Genomic DNA, 23,049 nt, shown 5'->3' with positions numbered 1-23,049 from the left:
CTAGACGTCAGTCAGTAACAAACCTCGCTTTCTTCGTTTTCTGTGAAGTTCGTTTATAAACGGTTGTGCCGCCCTAGACGTTAACTCGATGGTGTTTGGATCGTCAGTGTCATACAGCGTTAGTACTTGTTGTGGAAGGAGAGCAGACTTATTAAGATTTGGATAGCGCGTGCTAGGATCGACAGTGTATGCTTTGCAGTCTTTATTTAAATTTTCTGGTGTAGTTTGAGCAAGTAACCTATATATGGATTCTCTTTCAGCTAGTACTTCTAACGGAGTGGATAGTCCGCTACCCCATCCTTTTATAGCCCAGCAAGCGTCCAAGGACGATAAAAACCCACGGGCACATCCTGAGCCGGTGGGCCAAAAGGGCTATAACAAAATTTGTAGTCATAAAACGATTTTTTTGTATCATCATTTTAAATGGAGTGCTACCTATACCAATGTTACGTTACTGCTCATGTAGAACAGTAAATAATACCCTAAGGATTACATAGGTGCCTTATCACTTCCAGTTTGACTGTAAGTGACCCAAAATTTAGAAATTTAAATACTTTTTTGGATTCTACCATTTTAGACCTGCTTTCAGTAATTTATACGAGGTTGGTCGAAAAATTGATTACAGTTCTTTTAATCTAGGTGGCCATGAATGGACTTACATGGTTCTTCATGAACTCTACATTAGGTACTAAAAAATCCATTTTGCATATCCAATTCAATAACAAGGATTTTAAACAATTTTGAAATTGTCAAAATTAGTTTTGTGCTGTCAAGTCAATTTTTTCAAATAGTCCATAGTGGCACACCTGGATATTTTGAGGCGCTCTGTATATAGTTTTCAATTAATGCTAAAATTATATGCTAATCTATGGTTAAATCGAGGGTTAATTAAGAAAAGTAAATGATTTTTTTCTTCTTTCTTTATATTAGCATATAAGTTAGTTAGGTACTGATAAATTTTTACCAAACCTCGTATAAATTATCAAAAACAACATATCAGATGTAGAATTTCCTGTGAAATTCAAACATGTAAAAATATACAAGTGCCATTTCAATTTTGGATGTGTAACCGGCAGTGATAGGAAAATACTATTCAGTTTATTGTTAGACATCGTCTAGTATAAAAACCGTCACGTAAATCACGCAGGGAGCCGCCCACTGCAAAACTTTTGTCTTTCTCTTCGCATGGGCTAGATAGAGAAAAAAATATAACAGCTTAATTTGAGCACAAAAGCGACCTGTTTTGCAGTAGGTGGCGATCTGCGACGATTGACGTGACGTTTTTATACTAGACGACGACTACCAAAGGTTTATACGGAGGCGCTTCGTTAAGAAAAGTGTCGTGCCGAAAGTCTTTGTGTTGGTTCTAGGAGTTGAAGATAGTAAGTAAAGGCAATTGACTTAATTTTTTGTTTCAGACGCCGTTACTGTAAACAAAAGCTGTAATTAATTCGCCGTTTGCAACCGTTCCCGTTAAGATATTTCAATTAATCAATTGTCATTTAGAAGAAAAGGGCGAATTCATATTTTAGAATTTCAGCTCAGTTAAGCCATTATTAGCAGATTTTAGTTTGCAATGGTATATGAAAACGAGCATTAAATCAGCAAGGTCATGTAGGTTTACGACGTTATCAGTTTGGTAAGAGACCTTTTTCTGACCTGAGAAATTTCGAGAGACAATGGGGGTTAATTAGAAGTATGAATTTAGAAATTTCATGCGTGCCGTTGACCTTGACCATGGGCAAAGCCGTAGCCCTTGGTGACGCTCGAATCCGTCCGTTCCGTCGACGTCACATGCGGGTTGTTGCTGCCGACTGCAACTTTCTTATTTTAAATAGAACATCGTGTATTTTATAAGACTTTTGAAATCTCCATAAAAATCTACGTGGTTTGATACGACATTCCCTATACCCAGTATTAAACGTTTTCAAGTTATTGAAGATTTTTGACTGTACCTATAGGGAAATGTGGTATCAAAACTACGTAGAAAATGCGATGAAATAGAGGGTGTTCTATTTAAAATGAGAAAGTTGCTATCCATGTGGGGTAAAACCGAAAGTGAAACAATCATGATAATATTTACTTTCGATAGATCATGAAAAACTATATTGGCATGTACATTTTCAGATTTAAATTATCAATGAGATCCTGAATACTTTTAGGTAACGGTTTGCGTGAAACAGCCTGTATACACACATTTATTTCCATGGAAATTAACTATCAGACACACTGAACCGTAAGACGAGAGATTGCCCGCCCTTTAATTCCTTTAAATTGATTTGAATTTTTTGAAATTTAAAATTTTTCTTTTTTTTTGCCTGAATGTTAATAAATTTTTATTTCTTCCAATTTAAGAGTTGTTTTTCGTTATTATTCCGAAAATTTCAATTGAATTTGATTTTTTAAAATCATTTTAAATTTCTTCTTATTCTTCTTGCGAGTGTTATTGATTTTATAAGTTCTTAATTCTTCCAAATTCTTGTATTTTCAATTTCCTTCTTGTGGTTGTCGTTCTTTTTTACCTACTTTAAGTCTTTCAATTTTTTAATTTGAGTGCAGTTGTGTACATTTTGTGGATTTCTTAGGTATTTGAATTTGCATTTTTGTGCGAGCCCAATTTTATAATGGACATTCAATAAATTCTCTGATGGTAGTGGCTGTGGCTTTCCGTTTTTAGCATGAATATACTTGATAAGTTAGTATAGCCCCACATGAACTGTTAACAAACACGCCAAATGAATATGGCTAATTTTGACTTCGCACAGAAATTCGAAAAGTATGCAGAAAGTTAAATAGAGGAAAATGTCTCATGTAATAGTTTTTGCAACAAACCATAGACGTACTCTGTCACAACTGTCAAAAACAGGCGATCAAACCAGAACAATTATTGAACTCCCATTAGTGGTTTTAAACTTAGAAGACATTTTCCTGGCCAGTATGTTTGAGATATTTTTCTGAAATTTTAATCATAGATGGCGCTACTACTAATAAGGGAAAATTGTGCTTGTTGAAGCAAGTTATAAAACAGATTCAAAATTTTTTCATTTCTAAAAAAGAAAAATACCTATACCTTCCTATTTTACGGCTTAAAAAATGTTTCGATATGAATTATATCAAACTTTTTTTTAAATCAATTTTGTTCAGTACTTACCTCAAGTAAACTATCGCCAACTAAAATCATAAACAGCTTATATCCATGCCTTTCGATAACTTTTGAAGCATTTTCGGCTGCATACATTGATGTAAAATCAAACATGGCCACATCGGGTTGTCCGTAATGATTAACGGCGAATTCCAAATCGGGCATTTGATAATTTGTACTAAATTCGGCGGCCTCCCTGGCGTACTCCATTAAATTATCCCTATCGACGTTTTCTGGAGACAGCAAGCGGGCGGTATCGGGATAATCCTGAAATTCGCAATGACGCGCGATGCGCAGATTTATAACAATACGAACCTGAAGAATGACCCCTTTTTCGATCAGACTTAGTTTCTTCGCGGTCATCACAAAATAATGAGTGTCGTCCTTATAATAAACAATATTCTCTAAATCAATTCCAGTCTCCGCATTCAGTTCCTTAAAAAACTTTTGATTAAATATAAAAGCGACCCCGCTAATTTCTTCCACGCGTGCTTCGGCCTCGGTGCGTTTGTTAATAAAATTCGCCGTAATCGCAATGGCTAGTTTTCCCCTGAATTCTTTCCGTTTAAAGCCCTGTAATGTGTTTCGTTTACCGTCCGCCCCTACAATTACGTCGAACTCGTACTGGGAGACGGGGTGCTCGACCGGTTTGAATTCCGCGCGCCATCCGATCTCTGAAAGAAATCACTTTACAAATTCAAAAGTTGGCCTCCTCTCACCGAAGTTTTGACACCTGTTAGCAGTATCATAACATAAGAAATGTAATATGCCAGCCAATATGAGTGTTGGTCTCTTTCAATTATTTAGGTAATCGCAATAGTATTTCAGTGAGGTTAGGACCCCCATCCCCCCATTAAAAATTGTTCTATATTTACCTAGTAACATACATTTCCTTAATTGGGTGATTTTGCAAATTTCGACGTTTTAAATCATTTTCAGCAACTTTTAAAGAATAAATTTTTTTTCCTTCTGTATGTACAGGGTGGTCCGTTGTCCGCGAGTGTTGTTGCGCCAAGTATCGCAAACATTGTTTATTTGGATGTACTCTAAGTAATTATAAGATTTCTTTATTTTTTTTTTGTTTTTTTTTGATAGGTGGGGAAATGCTCCTTATGCACACTCCAGGTTGAGAGGTCTGGAGTAGTGTGGGGCTCTCCCTTACTCGGGCATACCCACTAAAACCCCACCTTCGGCTTCTATGGCCATTTGCCTATTTGCTCAAAATATCACAGACTTCGTTCTAATAGGATATTACATACAGGTAGGTCGACTCACATACAATACAATATTTTCGATATGACAAAGTTGGTAACTGACACAACAATAAATAACAATTAAATAGACAGCCATTATATCACAGTTTGTGCAACATTTCCACACTTTGGAAAAATCCAATCACCCTTCAACACAGTTCATCGCTGCTAAAAGTTACCTTCCCATATCGGGCATATCCCGAAGTTGTCCCGTATATCTTTGTATCGTGGACAGTTATTTTAATTGTCGCCGCGTGCGTGCGGGGTAATATGTCCAAACAAACTTTGTTTCCTTTTTTTTGAATAAATGTTATTGTCAAGCAATTAATTGTGTTTATTTGAATCCATTGTGCGACCCAGACAGAGTTTTCATGTTCCCTGCCCTTTTTCAGCATTTTTCAAGCACATTTCTTGACACGCAACATTGTACTTATCGTTTTCTGATATACCATTCCATTATGATTTGGAGTGCTGTTTGGCACCCACCGCGGTGATTTATGAAACTAAAAATTCACCATTTCCTCGCCACATTTATAGACCAAATTTTACAGAAAAGCACTTGCTACTTCCCTGGACTATATACATGTGTGCCATTCTTATTTGGTCACATGGTACAGGAGGTGACCAAATTAACTCCACCCAGATACAATTGCGATTATCTAAATTAATAAAATAGCACAAAAATTATGTTGGCTGGAGCAGCACAAAGCGTAACGAATGTGGGTGAGGGGTGGGGGACTTATCCGACCCGCGTGAACCACTTACTTTCGCTACTATTCGGTTCCACAAGTTTTTCGAAGCTGACTTCCGTGTGCACTTCGACTCCGAGAAGTAGCGCCACCTTGAGAAGAATGCACTGTAGCTGCCTAATACTGATATGATCGATGGCACCGGCGCAAAATTTACCAAAAAACTTTTTGGCGCCTAATGCGCGCAAATCTTCAATCACAAAGGGCCAAAGATGAAGGACGTTGTTGCGCGACATACGATCTCGCTTTTCCACCACGACCTGTAAGTACCAAGTGAGCGAGGGATGCGAGTGAGAGATTTTACGTACCACTTTGGCGCCCAACAGTTGCGCCTCGATGGCCGTACGCAATCCGCAAGGGCCGGCTCCTATAATAAGCACCCTGGTGTTCGGGCATATTTTCCCTCTTGCGTAACATTTGTGACTAGCGCGCGCGTCAAATTTCTTCCATAGCGCTTTTGCCTTCCAAGACGTTAAGTTGTCTTTTAATTTAGGATAAAATTGCGGAAAAACGTTCGGCTTGAGATGCAAAAGTTCGCAAATGTTTCGGTAACATCCGAATACTGACTTTAAGGTGCCTGCGTTAATGAAGTGGTCGAATGCATCGTTCGCCTTCGCCGCATCGACTGTAGATATTGGACGGCCTTTTGTTAAGCTCTTGTTAAAGCGTTCCATCCTTGTTCCTAGTGCTGTGAACCATCACCTGTAACAGAAGCAGTTGCTATCAAATACCATCTTAAAATGAATGACTGGAACGTATTCAAATTCAAATATCAATAAGTCATTAATATTCAGCGCAATGTTCTTACGCATTATCAATAAGTATGCTTGAACGCACATTGTCAGACATGTCCCATGATTGCAATGCCAGGGTTACTGGGTCAAATCACCCATCCTCTGGACATTAATCGCAAGCGGTGCGCACCGAAGTGATGACTACATGAATATTAATTGCCTGAATTATAATTACTATTCCGTAATCGCTAAAAGGAGCGGGTTGTTATGTAGGTAACTGGATTTGTTTAGTTACTGCTAAAACCTTCCGCAAATCAAAATAAACGAAAGGCAACCAATATATACCTACATGAAAATCTCATTAGATCAAACACGTCAATTTGCCATCGCATCAAATATTTAGTTTACGCGCGAGTCAACACGTAACGCTTTTGGTTTAGAAATCTACTTAAAATAGCTAAAATAATACGAAAAAACTAACAGACATTTCACGATTCTTTCAGTTAATCAATTCGCTAACGGTCCGAAAGTGCGTGGTCGTGCTCTAGAAATTTACAAACCAAATTCGAATGCGTATAAGAACAATTTCAAGTAAAAGCAATCAAATTAGTACCGTGCTATTCAGAAGTTCCCAATTTAGATTGCATTTTTTTTTCTTCCTTCATTTTAAGTTTCAGCTGTGAATACGCATTCCTCTCTATTTATCATCAGTATATTTATTATTACTTTCAGAGATGCACAGACTAATTGGCTTCATAGGGATTACAAAAGGCGCCGAAAATTGATTTTTTAAAAAGCTACGCATGGAGATAACGCATAATTTATTTGATTCGACTGCGCTAAATGTCCCACATGATTTAATGAATGAATGAATAAAGTAATAATTTATTGGGCACATGCCATGTACAGAAGCGATTTTTAGTGCCCTCATAACACTCACCAATCACTGAAAATGGGATTTATTACGCAATCATCAATTTTATAGTTGGTTCTAGAGACTATAGGTTTGATCATTCTCCCAAAGGAAAACTGTGAAAGTACCTATAGAGATGTTGAGCATCACTGTTACCAAATGCTCAATTGTTCACCAACATATTGAAGTATCAATTTTTAATTCTTGATCGTAACTTCAATTTTCTAAAGGAAATAGTGTACATCCAAAGATTTTGGGCACCACTGTCCCCAAATGATGATCAATATCAATATGCACGGTCAATGACAAAAATAATGATCGCCTAATAGGTAAACTCTGCAGCATAACCAACCAATATGCCTATCACATCGGGCTCCGTCAGTTTCTTCAAGGAGATACCTTATTGGTTCGCATTTCAAAGTTGCACAATATATTCCAATGTTAGTTGCGTATGCTGCAAGATTTACCTATTAGGCGATCATTACTTTTGTCAATGACTGTACATATTTTCCGTCGGTCGCAATAGGCAGGTTCAACATTAATTTTTACTGAAATCGGGAGAGTTTGTTCTTAAAAAACGATCACAAAAAATTTGAGGGCAAAATATTGATATTTACATCCGCTGTAAGCATTTGAAAATCAAGGGTCAGCCCGAAGCTGTGTGCGCAATGCTGCCAGGGTATAAAAAAAGTTGATTGGCGAGATTTATTCAATGTTAATGTGGAAATGGAGTTTTCGGCTAATGCAAATTTAAATGAACCTCAGAACAATCCGGTAGTGGAATTATACAACTCTTACATCATTTCCACACTCACATTTGGTAACTAATTTCGCGAATCAACTTTTTGATAACCTTACAGCATTCTGCACAAATAAATACAATAAATAAATCGGTCCCAGTTTACGTGAATTCGTATACTCTGCCAGCGCGGCGGCAAATGTGTAGGCTACTGACGTCACGCGGAAGAGTCTCGCGCACAGGTACGTTTTTTCTCTTCGCGCTGACCCTTGATTTTCAAATGCTTACAGCGGACGTAAAGATCAATATTTTTCCCTCAAATTTTTTTTGACCGAATTGTGTTTAAGATACGGAAGGTTAGTGTAGCCAATTTTGGTCCTTTATTACAATTTGCACAAGGGAAATAAATAAATAAATAAAATAGCTCAATATAAGAATTTAAGAATCCCCATATCTATGTGCGCTATGTGTTTCTTTATTAATAGCATCTATGGTTAAAACGTCAAAGAAATGTCTCCATGGTTCCTAACCTTACAATCTATAAAGGCAAAGAAACTGTCAGAAACATTCCTTACGTCCACCAGACGAAGCGCTTCATACCTAAAGACGGGAAAGACTCTAGAAAAGTCTCTCGCGCGAGTTGCGGTCTGATAGCAATGTTGAAGTTTACATACCACCGTTAAGTCGGCATTTACACCTTGACAGTGCTATCAGACAGCAACTCGCGCGAGAAATCTTGTTAAGAGTATTTACGCCTTTAGGTAGCGCTCATGAAGCTCTTCGTCTGGTGAACGTAAGCATTGCTACACCGAAATATTTATATATAATATTTTGGTGAACGCGCCCAATGTTTCGAGAATTTTGACTGGCGAGCAAAAGCAGCTGCGGCAACTGTTCTATAGGTACCTATTTCGATGTTTTTGACAACACAAATACTGGAAACCCTAATTCCGATTTTTATAGTTTTTGAGTGCTTTAAAAATACGCAATTCGTAAATTCATAATCAGGGTAAAAGGTTTTATCTGATCAACAAACATTTATTTGATAAGATGAACACTATTTATCACTTGCGCCGTATGAAGGATTCATCTGGCCGAAGACTACAGCTACCTACCTCCCTCACCCTTAATTCAATTGAGAACATATCACACTTTCCCACAATATGAATCACTCAAACACGAGCTCAAACACCTTGATACAAGTTCCTTAAATAGCAAACAAAGGGAGTTTCAAAAAAATCACGGAACTTTCTCGTAGAATCTAGCTAGACGGCGTGGCGTATCATATTTCACGGAAAGAATGCGCCACATCCGTTTCTATTGCTTATCACCGGTGACAAATCTCATTGTCTTCATTGCGCCCCGATGTCGGGGATACTCGCTACAATATGAATATTTGCTACGACATTATCATTATCCGGGGCGAGTTTTTCCTATGTCTGGTGTAAGGATTGCGGAAACTAGCAGAGATAGAGAGACGGTTAGATGGTGAAAGAATTGCAATGTTACGAGCTCATGTAAATTCCCTTTTTGATTTTTGAAAAAATACACAGGTAACTAGATATCTTACCCGAAATTATCTGATTTCGTTTGGTACTCGATATTGTTGACTTTAGAAAAATCGACAACAAAAAAGTTCAAAGTATTCTGGCATATATTCGGTCCAATTACCAATAACCAACTGTCGTTTTAAATAATCCTATCATCTTTTGTTATCCATGGAAACCTAGATGTCTGCAATAAAAACATTTGCGACGTAATATACAATATACCGGGTGATCAAAAAGTAGTGCGGACAGTTTGAATTTTCCGTAAAACTAAACATGTATAACGTTGGTAACATACCAAAAGTCATTTATGTAAAAGCAGTGGTGGATCAATTTAATCACTAATAGATAAATAAACTACCTTCTAAACATGTTTGCCAATTCCTTAAGTAAAAAACATTAAAAACTTAAAGCGTCCAATTTAAACTGTCTGCAGTTCTTTTTGATCACCCGATATTAGCATATAACAAGTGATACATCAAAATTTAGGAAATTTACGCTCTTTTCAAAAAGTCCACAATATATAAGGTGGTCTGTATGAAACAATGTAGTTTCGGGTCGTATAAGAAAGAGAAAACACCCTGTATAAAAACTGTTTATGGATTCTACATAAAAAAGTACTCTAAAAAAGATTTGTCCAAACTCAATTATCGTAATAATAAGAAAGTTGTGGGGCATTAAATAAATCGACTAAATTCGAGAAACGCCCCCTAGCGACCCAGCAATTGGAGATGAATGAGCTGAATTATGTTTTCGCAGTGATTTTCTCTGTAAAATCAAGTGTCCAATTTGCACCACCGACGTTGCCAAAAAACTAAATTCGTCAGGTCACTTTGAAAGGATGAATGGGTGAATTAAGGTTTTTTTAAGCAATTTCTCCGAGTGTTAGGATCCAATGTCTTGTTTTTATTCCGCAACAAGCCATCGTGATTTTTGCGTCCTTCTCACCGCCTCACAGTCACAGCAGCTTCCCATAGTTTCAAATCAAATGCAAAAGTTGAAATATTGCAATGCTATGCCCAAATGTTTGGAAATATTTGAAAATGTTAACAGAATGAGAGCGACAAAATTGCACATATGTTACCTGTGACTTCTGAGTTGGATCTGCTAATTTTAAATTCTTGACCTAGTCTTAATTTTTTCAGGAGTGATTCATTCACAAAACACGTTGGAATTGGTTTAACTTGTATTTCCCGCGAATGGGCGTTATTTTGTATTACGTCGAAATGATTACAAATTCGTAATTTCCCATTTCAAAATCGTGTGAAATTTGCAGTTTGTTATATTTTGCAATGATTTTTATGAGTGCCTATGCAAAAAAAAGGAAGACACTACAGAGAATTTTGCGTTTTCTAATAATTCGAGTACTTTGGAATTGTGCCAGTAGCGTTCCAAAAAATTTGTTACGTTAAGTGCGCTAATCGCGCCGATTTTTAATTCAACGGCGGATAATCACCTTAAGTTGCAGAACGGCGATAATTTAATGGAGTCGAGCAAAGCTCCCGGCCAAAAACTAGGATTACACCGACATTATTTTATTTCGGGACAGGCCAGTGCACTCTCTCTCTTTTCGTTACTCCGGCCCGGCCATTTACGGTTTGTGGTCAGCTGGAATGAAGGCGGCAGGCGACAAAATTCGCATCGGCTATGCTTCCCGTGTCATACTCGTTTCATTGGCGAGATTGTTAGTAATTTGAGATTCTGCCGGGCCGTGTTTGCACACAAGGGTGAATGACGCTTCTGGGCATAAATTGATATTGACCGTGTATATTAAATGTTCGTGTTTGCGACGCTTATTCCCCAACGTCTGGCTATTAGTTTCCAGCGCTGAAAGTCAAATTGATCGTTTAGTTAATTTGAAGGGGCAAATTTGGCCGGTTATAACATAAACACTATTTCGTGTTGCCCTTGGCGTTCACGTTCGTTTTTTATATTCGGAAGATAAGAATCAAGACTTAAAAGTACGCTGTGATGTGCCTTAAGCAGTAAAGTACCTATTATAGTAATCAGTTAAGCTAATCCCTGCATGGAAAAATGTATAAAAATGATCTTAAGTTATTCTCGAAAGGAATAGTTACAATGTAATGTCGCTTTTCCTTGTCCAAAGATCAATCTTTGCCTTGTCTAAGTATTCGAGGGTTAGAATTTGGAACCAAATACAAGGTGTCCCATTAAAAAATGTAGCTTTTTGGCTCCCTACTTTGTGATCGCATCGTGTATCATTCAAATACATTTTTAAGATATGCAGATTGCAGAATATTCAACTATATCATTATACAGAAGCACAATCTCGACAAATCTCTTAAGTCGTTCGATTTAATCACGTTTTTGAATTCGATCATTTGGACACCTGGTTATCGAGACTGCATATAATTTAGCTGGGAGTGTGGGACCTATTCCCAACAAAATTTGTTAGAGGGTTCAAGCTAAGCGATGCTAGAATAACTCATGCCGAAAACCCGAAGGTTCTGCTATTCGAAAAAGATTGAAAAATGATTTAACAAAATTAAAAAAGGTAAAATGATTTAAAAAATAGACAACATTTCAAAATGTTTTTGAATTTTTTTATTTAAAAATGTGATTTTTTGAATCAATATTTAATTTTTTTAGTGTTATAATTTTGAAAAGAGAATTTAATAATGCTATTGTTTTAGATGAAAATACACAGGGTGTCTCATCTAAAAAAAATTAGGTTAGATCCGATAACTTTTTTACTTGAATCCGTATACTTACTTTGAGATCGGCAGATTATTGAACAATCATCATAAAGAAACTGTTGTAATTAACATTTCTCACTTTACGTAAGATAATAGGTCCATTCTGAAACTGACATTTTTTTATTTTCCACCTTAAAAGCGAGCGAATATTTTCAAATTTAGATCGTTTTAAATCTGACCCAAAAACAGCACACCTTTTTCACCCATCTTTGGTTGTATCCTTTTTTTATACGATCCTATTGTTGTGGAGAACAAAAAATTAAACAAGAAATGCGATTTAAAAAACACGTTTGTCTTGATCTCGTTACGTTACGAAGTAAATGATGCGAACTTAATTTCCGTTTACCGTGAAGCTGTTCTCAGTTGTTGACATAGTTAATTTTTTCATTTCGAAACTGTCTTCTACTGGTAACAGTGGTACTCCCGACTTCTTTTGGAAGAAAGTTGACTATTCTTTGCTTGTTACTCGTTATTATTTCTCGAACTGTAATATATTGAAATATTTCAGTTAAACATCGACAATAAATTCAAATCGTGATTGCGTTAGTTAACAAAATGATTGAAATAAATTACGACCATCTTAATCCGACGTTTCGTGTCGCTAAGTTATGGAAATTAAATGGCTTCTCACAGTTCGTTAGACATTAGCAGTAATGTGCTTTTTTTAAAACCCTATTATGTAAATACAATTCAGGGATTACGCAATTTTTGTTCCCATTTTCTGTTTTTTGTAATAGAATATGGTTGTGTAGTGTAGGTAATAACGTAATGGAGAGTGCTGGATTTAAGTAATTGTGTATCTATTGTGCAATTTAAAGATCTGTAGCATGATTAAGCGATCATTTCAAAGTTTGTTTATGTTATTGTTAAATTGAAACAAAACCAGTTGTAAATCAGCATATGCATGATGAAAGAGCATTTTTGGTAATACCATTGACTAATACCCTCCCATTAGTCAATGGTAATACAGATCAGTATTTTATTAGCAAAATCTAAAATTATCGGTCTCACGAGTAATAGACTGGAGCCTGAACATCTACACTATAGCAGAAAGCTTTTAGTGAAGTGTGAAGTCTCTAGCTATTGTAATTGCCGAGATCTCAGCCGGACAGCCAGCCAGCCATAACGAATATGATGGCCACTATCCATTCTTTTATTTGAGGGAGAGGGGGGGGGGTACCAGCACCAGCACATTTTTTGTAATCGTAAACCGTTTAGGATCCAAAATGTTATGCTTGAGAGCTAGCTGTTTCCACAATTCCAAAATTAGACGTTGCTGAAAAAAAGACACGTACCGGGTGACTCCATAAGACTGTTCCTCGGCCATATATCAAGAACTGTTCGTCATATGATTTAGGGGTAAAAAAAAATATTCGGTAAATCGGTCCTGAAGAATCGCTGGAAAAAATTCTAAAAATGACTAACAGAGGTCGTAACTGCCATCTTAAATTTTAAAATTTATTTTCTTTAAATTTCGCATAATAAACTAAAAAAAATTTTTTTCATAATTTTTAAAGAGAACCAGTTTATCTATCATTTTCGTAAAAACAAAAACTTTCAAAAACAAAGATGGTGTGGGGCGTTCAATTGTTTTTGCAATAACCTGCTTTAACTTCTTAACCGTTTGACCTCGCGTTTGACCGATTGTAACAAATTTGGTATCGTTGAACAGAGCATTCCTTGGGCAATAAGAATCAACCAAAATATAGTTAATTTAGTTGAATCCTTCTGCGCCAGGGGGCTAGTTTTGACACTATGATCCAAAATCCTAAAAAAATCAAATGGAATGATATGACTTTTTCTTTATGAAAAGGTAGTCGAATAACACCCAAAGAGGCCAGTGAAAACCGTTTTTCAAAATCTCGTTCCTAACCTCAAATATTGGGAAAATGAGATTAATTAATAAATAAAAATGCTTAAATTGTATCTTAAATTTACTTTTGACGTATTTCCGGTTTTTGTTGATGGTTGTACATACCTATCGGTTCAAATAAGAACAGAAAAAAATAAAAACAAAATCGGCAAATTTCGGTTTTTCTGGCATATCTACGGAAGTAGGGAATCAGAATTTTATGGTTTTCTTTAAAGCATGATAATCTCCAATTCTGAAACTAACAAGTTTGCAATATTCCGGTCCTCTTTCGGTTATAAAAAAAACGGTGCGGTTCTAATCATTTTTTCAGTCCATAACTATTCTTTTCAGTTCTAGTGTTTTAGACAGTATGGCATTCAAAAATTCATTATAACAACGTGATATGTTAATTAATAGATGTGAAAAAGGCGTAAGCAGTCACGAATACCAAAACGCGACGCATCGTCAGTGCAGCTAATTTGCAACGACAAGGGGAATAAAGGAGGAAGAAGGAAATATGCGAGGAAATATGTATTTAAACTTAATTTTAAAAAAAATAGAAAAAATACACAAAAACTTATGTAAGAAAATCATGTATGGAGTATTGTTTTTTATTTTTATTTTCTGAAATCGGGCCCCCCCCCTCCCTCTATCGCAGTAGTGGCTAAATTACCGCCACCGTCACCCGTACTGCCTTCAATTTCGACCATCTTATTAAAAATTTATAATCCACCGATGTAATATTTTATCAATTCTCAATTCCCAAAAGGTCACAGAACGGACATAATGCACATGGGCAGTCTAATTGTCAAATTTTTTCTTGGTTCAGGTGCCTGACACGGTTATCTTTCCTAGAAGCATCTGTTATTAAAATTTCAAAAAAAATATATCCAAAAATAAGAAATTTGACAGTTAGTTTGTGCATGAGCACATCTGATGTTTATAATATGCGATGTTTATCTTTACTAGAGACATCTGTGGTTAAGATTTCAAAAAAATATCTCTATAAATAGGAAAGTTGAGATTGCGCAGTTTAATCGTCAAGATTTTCCTTGGCTCAGGTGCGCGAGCTATACGCTACCGAATACAAAAAGAACGAACTAAAATATCTTGAAAACTGTAGGAGTAGTTAAAGCCTCGAACAGACGGACGGACAGAGAAAGTGGCTGCAATAGCACACCCAACTTCGTTGGAAAATGCGCTAAAAAATGTATTGGAACTAACGGTGAACATATCCAACATTTGTAAATTTTGATATCATTTTGTTTATTGAAAATAAATGTAAAAAGTACAGTTGGTCTAGGGGAAAAATAATATTAATTAATAATAAATAATAATGTCCGTTTGTTTTGTTACTGCGATTTGGTAAAACAATTTTACTTAGGTACATTTAAAAAAAGAAAATACGTCGGAAAATGTATTATACAGGGTGTTTTTTTGGGAGCTTTAGTTAAACGTTTCTGGGAAAGTAAAATAGGTATGTAAAAGTAAGGTAAGTAAAATTATGAAACATGTAAAAAACGGTTTTTTGGTTTTTTTACAATAACTTTTTTAGCAATAAACGCAGCATCCTTGGTGCAAGCCTCGACACCATAACGAACTAAATAGTGAAAAAAGTAGAACAATAGCTCTTAAGATAAAGAACTAGTAGCGTCTCAACGAACGAGCGGACGGACGGACAAAGTGGCCACAATAGCGCATTTTTTTTAAATTTTTGTAGAAATGCGCTAAAAATCTTGATAAATTGATTACTTGAAAACGGTTGTAGTCATGGCAACCTATTTTTTTCATTGCATAGAGAATGAATAGGGCTTTCTTTTTAGTGCACTTAAAAGTTAACTTGCGTACGACCGCCCCTGTGGCGATCCAAGTTTATGAAACGTCAAAGTAAAGACTAAAAACTCAGTTTTTTTTAATGGAATGACCATTTTCTTACTATTGCATGAGATAAAGAATCGAAATGGGCATATTTTGATCTTTAACCATTTCTGACTTATTCCCATTTTATTGAATTGCCACTATTTTTTTCGGATTTTCTTTTTAATAGTCGGCCATGATTTTATAACAATCGAATTTTAAACAAACTACTGACACTAATCCGTCACCTACTACCGTTGAACAAGTGATACAAAGCTCTACAAGAGAATATTTAAGAAAATGAATAGAATTGCAAATGCAAGATTAAAAAAATAAATTCAATGCAAAATATAAAAAACTTCGTTGAAACATTTTTGGTATGGAATTGTTGCTAGAACAGATATCACATTACCTCTCTGAATTTCCAGACTTAGGTATACGTTGTTTAAGAAATTCAGTTGAACGACTCTGTCTAGATTTCTCAACAATTTTCCGTCCTATTCTATTTAAAAAAACTGAGTTTATAGACTATTGTAACGTTATTTATAAATTCGGGTTCGATTTATATCAAGATTTATTAAACAAAACTAAAACACTATAAAAACCGTACAATTTATATCGATTATTATATCACACACACTTCGCAATTTATATTTCCGTGCTCGATCTCGTTCGATAGTAGACTAACTAGCGCGATGTTCGGTCCGCAACCATTTATACACGCAAGCAATGTAAGTCCCGAACATCCGCGTACCTTCTCGAATATTCCTACAAATTCCACTATCGCGCGCGTAGAAAATTCCAGAACGCCAAAGGCGACGTCATGTCTGGAGCATTTCCGTTACACTATGAAGTTTCTTAAATTTGGATCTTCATAGGTGTGGTTGTACGCAACTTCACTTTTTTTAAGTACACTAAAAGAAAGCCCTATTCATTCGCTATGCCCTGATAAAAATGGGTTGCCATGAGTACAACCGTTTTTAAGTAATCAATTATCAAGGTACCATCTGCATCCGCCATTTTTTTTCTTAAAGTCAAAATAACTTAAAAATCATACATGGCAGATATCGAACATGTGGGTATCAAAAGAACTGAAATTTCACGTAGAATCCAAAAATGCAATAAAAAATAGGGGTTGCCATTTAAAATAACGAAGTTACTATCTACTTCCGGAAGTGCGGACATTTTGAGAATATTTTACATCGATTCGGCCTTCAGAGTAACTCCTAAGAACAAATTTTCAAATACCTACCTATTTTACTTTCCCAGAAACGTTTAAATAAAGCTCCTAAAAAACACCCTGTATATTGAACATGCGACCATCTACTAAGTTCTAAATCTAGGGAAAATAATTATAGATTAGAAAACAGAAATTATAATGATTAGGTACATACGCATATATTGCCTGGCAAGTTGTTTCTTTGGGCATGTGACTTCAATTTTGAAAATACAGATTGTATTTTATGATTTCAGCAAAAAAAAATTAATTTAAATTATCATTTAAAAAAACAACTTTTACTTGAAACATTTTTTTGAATAAGGCACCAACAGACAAATTAAAAAAAATAAATGTCACTTACAACTTAAAATGACTCAAAAGAACATTAACATTTTGAATAAATAAGGAGTAAGGAGGGGCCTCTAAATTCCAGTGCCACACACGCCTCCAAGGGGCTTGCTACGCCACTGCTAAAAATATTATTTTTAAGGTAGTATTTGGTTTTTCTTAAAAATTCACTACTTTCCATATTTAATATATTTGGTGTAGGTAAATGTTTACTTTTGAATTTCAAAAAGTAGATGTTTATTAGAAAATAATGGTTCATTATTTCGTTTGTATCTACCGTTACTTGATATTTGGACCAAAGTAACGTTTTTAGAATCTCGATAATAAAAAAAATGATGACATTCCATTTTTAAAAAAAGTTAAAAGTCGTCATTTTGAAATAATCCGTCTAATTGAAAATCTGATATCACCATCATGTAGACTGTAGAGAATGTCCTGAAACGTATTCCTGCTAAATATTTTGAATCCATAGTGGGGCTAAAGAATATAAGCACCTATCAGTACCAAAGGTACATGCTGCTTGTTTCTGTCCGGAGCAACCATATCGTACGTACTCACGAGCGATATTTGCATGGTAACCAGTACAAACATCCTAAATATCAAAAATCTAGGAAGTACTGTTGTATATTAATGTGTTGGTTACTGATATCCAGTGTACTGGTTAGTTCTTAATTGGTAGCAGATTATTTTGTCATTTTGAGACAGTATTCAAACGGCACTTACTGACGTACTCCACGAACGCTTCAAAAGTGCAATTTAAAAATGCTACTGTTTGTTTATTGTCGACTAGTTCTGAAGAAAACAAATAAGAAAAAAACGTTACGTAACCCAAAAATCCAGATGTAAAATACACACGTAATAGATTTGTTCCATCACGACATACATTGAAGCAGGGCAATGTAATAGAAGGTCGACCTCTTCAAAAACTTCGTTAATCAATAGTCATCAGTATTTTAAGTACTGCAGTTCGTGCCAGAACGGGTCGATCATCCTGTCCCACTAAAAATGTAACTATTTTGCCCTACGAGCGTAAATGTCGCAAGTCGTCTGGTACTGTTGTAGGTAATCAGTGCAAATCGCACGCTTTGCTGAATGGAAAAATAGTCTTACAACTTGAACTTGATGCAAAAAATTGCAAGAACTTGAAATTTATACTTCCTAATGAGAATTTATAATGGCAAAAAGAGTAATTGCTGCCAGACATGACATCATTCCAAAGCTTTATATGTACCTGCTTATCGATTACTTATGCACTAGCTCTAAACGTAAAAGGTTGTTTTTGTATACGAGGAATGTAACAAGGTGATTCCATAATTAGAGGTTTAGTTAGTTCCGGCTGAACGAATTGTGATTATCATTTTAAATGCAATGTGGCAAATATAAACATTTTTTTTTGTTAATTAATTTGACCCAATTCGGACCGTAGTTGCTTCTGAATTAGATGAGTCAACAATATGCCGCGTGTTTTGTTCTCCGTGTCCAATTTGCAAACTAAATTATTATAAACCAGTCGAAATTCTGAAGGTGTAACGATCAATTAACAACGCGGTAATTAGGAATTAAACGGGTGTAAATCACAATCAAAAAATATTCAGAGCAATTAATTTGCAGCATGTGGGTTAATTGCAATTCAAAGTAAGTGACTGATTTAAAAATGTGGTTTTTTCACCCCTTACCACTCTTAATTTACACGGCAGATGTGATCAGTGATTGTGGCCAAGCTAAATATTGTCACGACATCTTTCGGCCGTTGCCCTTTATATATCAATCATCAACGATACTTAACTTCCTATGACGGATTCCAAGTGCTTGTGTACCGTTCAATATACTCGTAATTACACATTTTTGGTCCCGATTATTATTTTTGGCAGTCGAATCCAAAAAATTAGTCACCAGCATCGCATTCCCCACAATAGCAAGAAAAGACCAAAGACCGAAGACGCCGTATGCAAACAAATAAAATATAAAATGAGAAAATAAGTATCGCGGACCTTAGTTCGTTGAGGGTTTTCGGAGATGCACACTGCTTAAGGAAATCAACCGATACAACGACATATCGAAGGATCCTCAGTATTACAATCACTTTTAATGACAATCTTACATAATACATTTTAGATCAAAGTACATGTATTGGTCATTGAGATAATGCTTTTGGTCTTTTTCCCAACGATCTTGGTGTAAATAACGATTTTGACATGTTTTGATCAAAATCCATGTATGTAGTCGCCAAAATAGATCAAATTCATGTTTTGGTCATTGAGATAATGCTCTGGGTCTTTTTCCCAACGATTTTGACGTATTTTGATCAAAATCGATGTGGAGAAAATAATATAACATCTTTGAATCACACACATGCGGTTAAGAAAAATAGCATCCGTCCTTAATGTCCAAAGTACTCGTACACCAAATTTGAACACAATCGCCCACTTTTACAAAGAGTTATAGCGCACACGGACGGACGGACGGACGACAATACAAAACTATAAAGGATCTGAGTGAAAGTTTCGATTATGCAAGTCAAATTAATATTTACAGAGTGGTTCAAATTCGTGGCTCACCATTGGGATCTCCGTAATGGCGAGAGAAAAAGTTTAGGTAATTGCGGGCATAGTTGCCCCTTTTTATGTGACTAAAAATATGAATTTGAAAGTTGAAAAATCTTTGAAAATAACTGAGGTATTACTGAAAAACCGAAAATGTCAAGTTTGGTTTTCATTTTCCCTAGCTTAAACGGTCATAAATGGACGGTTCCCGTTAGCATCTTCTATGGGCTCTTTTTTTCGGAGAAGCTGAATCTCTTATTAGAATTTCCGCTAGATGTAGAAGCTACGTGCTATTTTCTTATTTCATATGAACGCCATATTGGATTTTTACGGAATGAGATAGAGGACAACAAAATTTTTTTATTTTTTTTTTATTTTCTTTAATTTGTCTGAATTTTTTTGTTTTGTTTTGAAGACTGAACAGCTTTCCGTTTGTATCTAGGTATGTTAAATAAACAATTTAAAATAGATGTTTTATTATTTTTAAAAAACATAACTTAATAGATTGATTTAGTCTTTGATGTACCGGGTGCTCTATTTTGATTGATAATGCAGTGTATCTCATCGGTTGTGCTACTTTTTTTGTGAAACTTTTAATACCACAAACAGAATCAATCTAGCTGCGTTTGTTTCTAAGATACAAGGTGAAAACGATTAGTTTTACTTTTTGGGATGGGTTCATATCTTACTACCCATGTTACAAAATTCGTACTATGACGTATTTTGTCCTGATTCCAATGTGTGTTTATTTTCTTATCTAAGAGGTTTCATTACCTTGCAACTGTATACCTTATTCAAATTGGCCTGTTCTAAATTCGTTTCCTAAAAATACTATCATAACACATTTCCAAATTTTAATGTACTTATTCTGTTACGAGTTTCTCTAACCGATTGAAATTCCTGATTTAAATTCTATTTAGGTACCTTTTTTATTCTTCCTCTCGTGTATATCTGATATTCTTACGGCATCTAGTATTTTCTTTGTAATCCACTTGTTTAAAATGTAAATTATTCTTGATGCATGTTCTTTTACTTTAGTTTTTTGTTTTGCCGTTAGAGACCATCCAAGTGTTATAGATTTCTTATTACAATAGTTGTTTGTTTTGCCGATGGAAGTTGTGCAGATGTTCTCCATGATATTCTAATTATATCTCTTAAATTTAATCTTGCCCACGAGTTGTATTTTGCAAATATTTAATCTTTGGGACGCCATTACTTTTTTACTGACTTTCTATACATTACAGTGTCCTCTTTCTAATATTTTTAATATCATTTATTAAATCACCCTCGATTGTGACGTCAATTATTGTTTATGCACTATCCCTATCAAGTACATATTCTATTTCTTTATCAAGGATCTCTTAGACTGCCTTGTTTTCCCCTTTTAGTAAGTACTCTCTTCCCTGTTTTAAAATTTACTAAAGACTAGGTGGCGTAACGGATAAAGACTCGGACTCTAACCTCACAAGTGGTGTGTTCGAATCTCACAACTTGCCAGTTTTTAGCGGTACAGAACATATCCTGACTACCATGCTTCGGAGGGCATATAAAGCTGGAGGTCCCGGCAAATACCACGACAGTCGTTAGATCTTAGATCACACAGGCGACTACGGATGCGATCTGAAAACGTCTGTACCTTGGGAGTGCTACCCATACAATAAACTAACAAACAATCCGGTTTACTATTACCATATTTCCTTTTACTTCGCTTTTGCTAGTGTATAAGAGCCCCGATATTCGACCCAGACCCACCTCTAGTTTGTATGAGCTTACCGTGTGCTTATCTCAAGGTAATTTTAGATCTAGATCTAGATTCAACATCCTGCAGGCCGCGCAATTCATGTTCAGCTATACCTTACTAAATTGTAACGGGAGCCCGTTGGCGCATTTAAATTTTTCGATTTTGTTTGGGGTGAATGATCCTGGATTACGGTCCTGGCCCTGTATTTGGAAATTAATTAATTATTAAAATTGGAATTAAGGCGATTATCTTAACCTAAGCCTACTGCGGTGTAACGCTAACTTATTTCATGAAAAGAAATCTCCGAAGAGCAAACATACCTTAACAAAGAGAATATGTCAATTATTTTGCATTGTGCCAAAAAGTGATTGATCATCTGTAATTTCTCAAATAAGTGGCATAAGTTAATATATTTTTGTATACAACTGAACGAAGTGGCTACTAATTATTTGGTTTCTATTATAATTATAAATTGTAATCTCAATCTGGCACTCTACATGATTAACAGAAGTGAAGTGTCACAACAATTATAAAAGCAATTAATAAATATTAGCAAATTGCGCGTCAAAAATTAAAGTGATTTACATCCCAAATATTTTGGCATCGGGTATATTTTTTACGGTTCGTGTCATTTCCCTAAATACGCGTAGGCACTTGCCGTTTATTTATAAGAAGTATCTAATCTTTGACGGTTATACGCGTGCAATGTAATTTCAACGGAAAAGTTTTGATAGAAGCGTATTATTTGAAAGGTAGCTGCTGTGGTCCACCCACAGCCGAACTAATGACTTGAGTAAATTTGCGATAGAGGCCAATCGCCCCGCTATTTTTAAGTCGATTTTTCCTAGCGCACTTCGGATAGAAACAAGGAAAGTAAGCAACAGGCGACAATAGGATGCTACAAATACCGTCCGGTTGGTAAGTAATCAAACAAAAGAGTTTATTTAAAGCGATCTCATCTCGTCGGATATTAACACTAGAACCGCGAGTTCACGACGCCGCGCCGTGTCATTAGCTATACATACTTTGTTACGCTTCGACATATTACATTAGGAATTAGTCACACAAAATTTAGTAAACTTAATAGACAAGGGAACATCTCATTAGACAGCCAACTTATGATACATTAATCTGTAGACGAATTTACTTGATTCAGGGATATTTTGAAACGTTGTTCATCTACACTCGAAAATACTGACGCATTATTTCGATTCGAGACGTATAGTCCATTGAAATGTTACATTTTTTTGGACGCAATTTTATTTTTTAGATATCAAGGAGGGGTTAGTCTATAGTTAAATCCAAGTTTGTGGGGTTGTAGCCCTTGTCCCGCGGCCGCCATCTTGAAAAATGGGGTGCAAATGGTTTTTATGGTTTATCTGACAAACTATTGGTCTCCCAAAAAATTTGTTCAGACATTTTTGAATAAGAATAAAATTCTCTACAACGTTGGTCCAGTAACTTTTAGTCGTACAACCAAAAGTAACAAAGTTATAAACGAAAATTGTGAACATTTTCTAAAAAATTTTCAATTGGTAGTTATTATATAACTTTTTTTCTCGTCATTACATCAGGCCATTTTTATAGAGGAGTTTTCAAGGAATGATTTTCATTACAAACTTTTTCGGTTTTATTCATTCATTAAGATTTTATAGCGCTCCAGTGTTGACATAATTACGGTTTCCTTGTCTTTTT

General features: G+C 35.5%; 1 protein-coding gene across 1 annotated transcript in view; it reads right to left on the bottom strand.

The window, feature by feature from the left end:
• Positions 1 to 23,049, bottom strand: part of LOC116173363 (F-actin-monooxygenase MICAL2-like) — a 51,471-nt gene that overhangs the window by 5,181 nt on the left and 23,241 nt on the right. Inside the window, exons 2-6 of the mRNA XM_031490782.1 lie at positions 5,453 to 5,846; positions 5,161 to 5,404; positions 3,458 to 3,816; positions 3,152 to 3,409; positions 24 to 372 (exon numbers count right to left, since the gene is read on the bottom strand). Coding sequence (XP_031346642.1) covers positions 24 to 372; positions 3,152 to 3,409; positions 3,458 to 3,816; positions 5,161 to 5,404; positions 5,453 to 5,818 — 1,576 coding nt within the window. The 5' untranslated portion in view covers positions 5,819 to 5,846. The remainder of the gene's footprint in view (positions 1 to 23; positions 373 to 3,151; positions 3,410 to 3,457; positions 3,817 to 5,160; positions 5,405 to 5,452; positions 5,847 to 23,049) is intronic.

The sequence above is a fragment of the Photinus pyralis genome, unplaced genomic scaffold (genome assembly GCF_008802855.1).
Source record: "Photinus pyralis isolate 1611_PpyrPB1 unplaced genomic scaffold, Ppyr1.3 Ppyr1.4_LG6, whole genome shotgun sequence".
NCBI lineage: Eukaryota > Metazoa > Arthropoda > Insecta > Coleoptera > Lampyridae > Photinus > Photinus pyralis.
Note: the sequence above shows the minus strand (reverse complement) of the source record. Positions and strands in the feature narration are given on the sequence as shown.